Source organism: Homarus americanus, unplaced genomic scaffold (assembly GCF_018991925.1).
Source record: "Homarus americanus isolate GMGI-L3 unplaced genomic scaffold, GMGI_Hamer_2.0 scaffold21649, whole genome shotgun sequence".
NCBI lineage: Eukaryota > Metazoa > Arthropoda > Malacostraca > Decapoda > Nephropidae > Homarus > Homarus americanus.
Genome location: NW_024744487.1, coordinates 10,289 through 15,313, shown reverse-complemented (window position 1 = coordinate 15,313; position 5,025 = coordinate 10,289). Strand labels below are relative to the sequence as shown.

At 38.1% G+C, this 5,025-nt stretch overlaps 1 protein-coding gene across 2 annotated transcripts; it reads left to right on the top strand.

Moving 5' to 3' along the window:
* Positions 1–23: 23 nt before the first annotated feature.
* On the top strand, positions 24–4,767 carry LOC121877945. 2 transcript variants are annotated; one of them, XM_042383919.1, is made up of 6 exons: positions 26–1,001; positions 1,374–1,460; positions 2,395–2,500; positions 3,173–3,320; positions 3,802–3,995; positions 4,723–4,767. In XM_042383919.1, the coding sequence occupies exons 1-6, from the start codon at positions 967–969 to the stop codon at positions 4,726–4,728; spliced, it is 576 nt and encodes a 191-aa protein (XP_042239853.1). In that variant the 5' UTR covers positions 26–966; the 3' UTR covers positions 4,729–4,767. The 2 variants fall into 2 exon arrangements, with proteins under 2 accessions (XP_042239852.1, XP_042239853.1); XM_042383918.1 differs by lacking the exon at positions 4,723–4,767 and having other exon boundaries at positions 24–1,001; positions 3,802–4,429.
* The last annotated feature ends 258 nt before the right edge of the window (positions 4,768–5,025 follow it).

Below are 5,025 nucleotides of genomic sequence, written 5' to 3'. Positions count from 1 at the left end.
AATGGGACCTTTCACCCAGAGCACCAGCGGGAAACAAACGCGCGGCAGACGCTATGTCGGGGTCTGCAGTGGAGTGAAAAAACACGACAATGGAACGTGTTTTACCCGCGTTTCAGTTGTGGTGCTTCTCTGGTGTCTGTGACTATCTTTGTATTAAATAATTTAATATTATACCTATCCCTTTGACTGCTGATACCCCACACATGGGACTTTCCGCCTCCCAGAATAAAGACTGCTGGTATCCTTGTGGGATACCAGGGCCTGGCAGTAGGCAGTGTTAATAAGTCAAAAATATCTTACTTGCATTTATTGAGTGTTGCCATATATTAGACCATATTTTTTCTAGTCTCAAATTCTCAATTGGCCTTTAAATGGCCAGTAAGTTTGTAACCATCATGCTGAAGTGTGAAGTACAACAACTTCCCTCCAAGCGAGTCATGAAAGAAATTCTAAATTATATAAACTTTGGGACACGATTGAAGGAGGTGATATGGGTCGTAACTGACAAGCGAAGCATTGCATAAGAAAGGGTTATCACCAGGACAAAGAGTATACAAAAACACATTTAGAAAAACAAGGTATCGTCGCTGGCAAGAAGAGCCGGTGTTTTCAATATATTTACTGCCTATTACACCATTATTAACACTATAATGAAAAGAAACACTTCAGAATCAAACATGTTAATTGTAAGGAATTACATTACACACTTGTCATTTGTGTGACATTGTTATTAACCATGTTTGAATTCAAGTGCAACCTCAAGTACTCTACGAGTCGTTACTACGCAACACGTGAAGTGTTGGTCACGCGACCAAGGGGATTGAGGGTGAGAGGGTCTCAGATCAATACGCACCTCGGTCATGTTACTATTCCACCTTTCCAGCTCAGTAGCCAGCAGTATGTCTGCAAGTATTGTCTTCAATCAATGATGTACAGTGCCCTTACTACTTGCTGCAGCTGGTGACCATGAAGTGGATGTGGTTGAAGCCATTTTTGGACAGGTATACTCAACTCCTGTGTTTAGTTACTCAATTTTAGGGGCAAAATATATTGTATTTTTATTTACAAGTCAAGGAAGTTATACAGCATTTGATATGCTGTATATTCCCTTCAATTGAAATCCTGTAGGTAAATTACAATATTTTGGTGAAACAATAAAGAAGTTTGATCATGTTACTAGGCAGTGGGACTCATACGTTTAACGGTAGTTTACTTTGTACAATATTAATACAGGTACTGTATTCTCATTTTAATCTTATACCTAAAACTGCAATAGCTATATTTTCTGCAGCTGTATGAAGTGGATCATTGAAATTCTGTACTGCCTGTACTTTATATTGTCCATATCTTTAATCTACAATACATATCTACAGCCCCCTCAAAAATTCACCAGACAATCGGATTTCACCAAAGAATAGCATGGACTACATAAAGGAGTTCTACTGCAAGAAATGTTCAAGGTAAGACATAAAACATAATTGTGTAAATATTTCAGACATATTGTTGGAACACCATGCCTTTTGTAACCATTGCCAGCAGCACACAATAGGGAACTAACTGATCACCCACCCACCCAGCTGTCTACTAAGGTAACCAGTAGCTAAGATAATAAAGTAAAGTGAGCATGTTGCTCCTTTAGGTAACCTCTATAGTCTACACCTTAGTGTAAAGAAAATTTTGAATTTTTAAAACATTATCTTGGTGGTCTTCACATACCTGCCGTCTTTAACTGTGGTAGACGTGGACTGGTAAATGTTTCTTTTATGTTTGTAACAAGTATACCAAGATAATATTCTGTGCACTCTGATGAATAGAAACAAACCACTGCTGAACTATACTGCACATGTCTTACTCTTGGTAGGAATGGACCACAGATCATTGTCAAACTCAGGTCTGTTCCTGCTAAACTCAGGCATGGTAGAGATGGTTTGTTTCTTATCAGTGGAACATACATTCTTCTGAAGCTGTGGCTTACTTAACACATGTTTTGAAGAAGTACTGTAGTTACCTATTAAACACTGCATTATGTACTTAGTTTTTGGCATGTATCCTCTTTCCTATACTAAAAACAATGGTGGTGGTGCATATATTATTTTCTCAAATTTGCTTTTCAGTTTGCTACAGCTTAACTGCTGCAGAAATTGGCTTACTTTAGGATGTTTAAATTGAAAGGGAAAATTTTGATATACAGTACAGTACTGTACGGTACTTATAAGGAGGTAGGTTGCAGTGTGACTCACTACCAAACATCATAGGTTTCTCAGAGTCCAGTTTCTTCCTGCACTAACACTGAATAGACCAACAGCCCAAATGGTTAGTAAACTGATGTTTGATGAAATGATACAGTAAATATTAATAATAAAAAAAATCTATTGTAATTTCCTCTTCTTGAAGGTTTGAGGTGGACCCAAAATATACCATCGAGGATCGGTGTTATTGCGGACTTAGAAAAAATGAACACGAGGACATTCGAGATTTCATCATACCTGTGGACAAAGGGGTATGTAGACAGATTCTTTGATAAATTTGCATTATGGATATGAAAAAGTTCGGTGTGAATTAATGGCATGTCAAATTTTTTTATTGAGGGGGGGGGAGGGAGACTGAAAGTTTTCCAAAGGTGTGTAAATTTCAACAATGTATAATAATAATAATAAAACTGTAGTAGTATTTATTCAGTAAAATCAACATACAAGTTTATGATTGTTTTGGCATATATAATTATATATAGACTATGCAGGTAGTATACCATTCAGCAACTGTATAGACAACACAAGGTACAGTATATGGCGCACATAGACCAAAGAGATAGACAGTTTTCAATGTATACTTAGACAGTTCTCCTATTTCTTGGCTGGTTATAACCAATTATATCATCTGTTTTGTATTTCTTTTCCAGCTATATGATATACAGGGTGTGTACTTAATTCCTTGATTTCCTCCTTACATACAACTCAGTACTTGATTCCCTCTCTGTCCTTTCACTCATTCACAGTCTCCTATATACTTCATCTTTTCTTAACATCAGATTCAACCCTCAAGTAACTATAACAGCATGATGAGTATTTTTGTTTTGTGAGAAGTTGAGTGCGCTGCTTTTATTACCACAATTAACCAGAAACATTTTTTTTTAATATTGTATGAGATTATTGTTCCATATTCTGTCCTGAAGTTTGCTAGTGTGGACATTGGCCCATCACCATCAACAAGCAATGATTCTTCATCGATGAGAAGTAATTTGACTTGGGACCCTGAAATAATTTTGAAGACGTGCCGTACTGATGCTTATGGGATTGTGCATCTCAAAAATAACACAATTGGTGAGTGATATTTCTGTCACATAACATTTACAGTATTTGTCTTTATATTCTCTTAAAATTTAGGAATCTTTGTAATGTAATGTAGCAGCTGAGTGGATATATACAGCATCCACCTTCTCTCCAAAGGATCACTGAATCACAACTAGAGCCCCTCAGTATATGTGAGTGTTTGAGAAGAGAGTCCCGGACAACTTGGAGTATTTATCCCCTGGTGGTACTAATCATGACAATTATTTTCCTTACATCTTTAATTGTTACTTTTTTCTTGTAATATGATATATAATGTCACAAAAAAACCCTTGAAGAAAGAAACAACGGAAGGAAATGAGGAGGTGACGGGGGTGGGAGAAGTATACTAAGGCTATGTATCCAATATCTGTGTCTGTACTGCCCATAATTGACTGTCAGGGCTATAGGATCAACTTTTTCCTCGGTATACAAAGTTTATTGCTCTCTCCCTTTTTTTCTTCGTTTCAAACAGGATCATACAGACCTTCAGATTATGTGAGACTTGAAGACAACACACCAATGGATAAGGTTTTAAGGCTGTTCTCCTCTCATTGGAGTCTAATGATACCTCAACCTCCTAAACTTGCCATCTCCATCATAGGACAATGCAAGAATTTTGGAGCGTATGGAACAAAGAAGGAGAATTTTGTGTCTGGTCTCATCAATGTGAGTCATTACACTGGTTACCCAGTTTCTGTCTTTTCCATAATTTATATATACTGTAATTCCTTGTATAATTGTGGGAAAAAAGTCCCGCCAGTCTTCCGTCCCATCAATGAACCCTGAGACTCGTGAACCTCTGAATCCGAGACCCCACATGTTGTTGGGCCCATAGATGACTTACTGGGTTTTGTGATGTCTCGAATTCACAGGTTTATGAGTCTCGGGGTTTATGGATGAGACAGAGGACTGACAGGACCTTTTCGTGACTGTATCTTTAGAATTAAATAGTCCAAATAAGAAAAAGAGGATACAAGAGTATAAAGATTACATGGGTTTGCACTGGATATACATGTACTATCGTGCACAAAAGTCGTGCCCACTACCCAGCCACAGTGAGGGTTCGAATTGCCTTGAGTCTGAAGTTTCGAAATAGCTGGGGGAAATGCTATGGTCGGCCAACAAATGTCGCCCACTGTAGTGTGTGTTGGGGGGGAATAGAGGTGGTGGGGGTTAGTCTAGTAACAGGCTGTGTGTAGGTGGTGCATAACATCGTGAATTCCGCAATCACTGATAACAATAAGATTGTCATGAATATAGTTTATATTATTAAGCATGGTGAGAGATATGTAACGGGTAAATAAAAGCACTACAACGACCATATCTCTGCCGTTCATGGCTACGACGGTGAGACTGATGGGCACACCATTAATTAATTCTCCGTGACTACCAGCAATGAGAGTCACGGAGAATACACAAGCTATTACCAAGGTTGGCGCCACCCACACCAGGGGAAGGAGGTGATGCCGAGGTCTCATCCTACCATCGTCGTCACCAACAGGTAAGTCACATTAATTTGTCATAATAGCCCATGTCGTCCTTATACTTGTAGAGGTGAAAGAATTTGTGATATTGAGTAGAAAATCTTCTATACACATAAGCATTTTTCGGTTTACTTTAGGCGTGAGGTGGGTTGTAAAAATTACGCAGAGCAAAAATTTTGCCGTGTTATAATTTTTATTTCTTACCAATTGCA

What these genes read in the sequence shown, in the direction of transcription:
- LOC121877945 (XM_042383918.1), top strand. Translation starts at nt 967, where the DNA reads ATGAAGTGGATGTGGTTGAAGCCATTTTTGGACAG. An exon ending in TACTGCAAGAAATGTTCAAG is followed by an intron (nt 1,461 to 2,394) that starts GTAAGACATAAA and finishes CTCTTCTTGAAG; the next exon opens with GTTTGAGGTGGACCCAAAAT. An exon ending in TCATACCTGTGGACAAAGGG is followed by an intron (nt 2,501 to 3,172) that starts GTATGTAGACAG and finishes TCTGTCCTGAAG; the next exon opens with TTTGCTAGTGTGGACATTGG.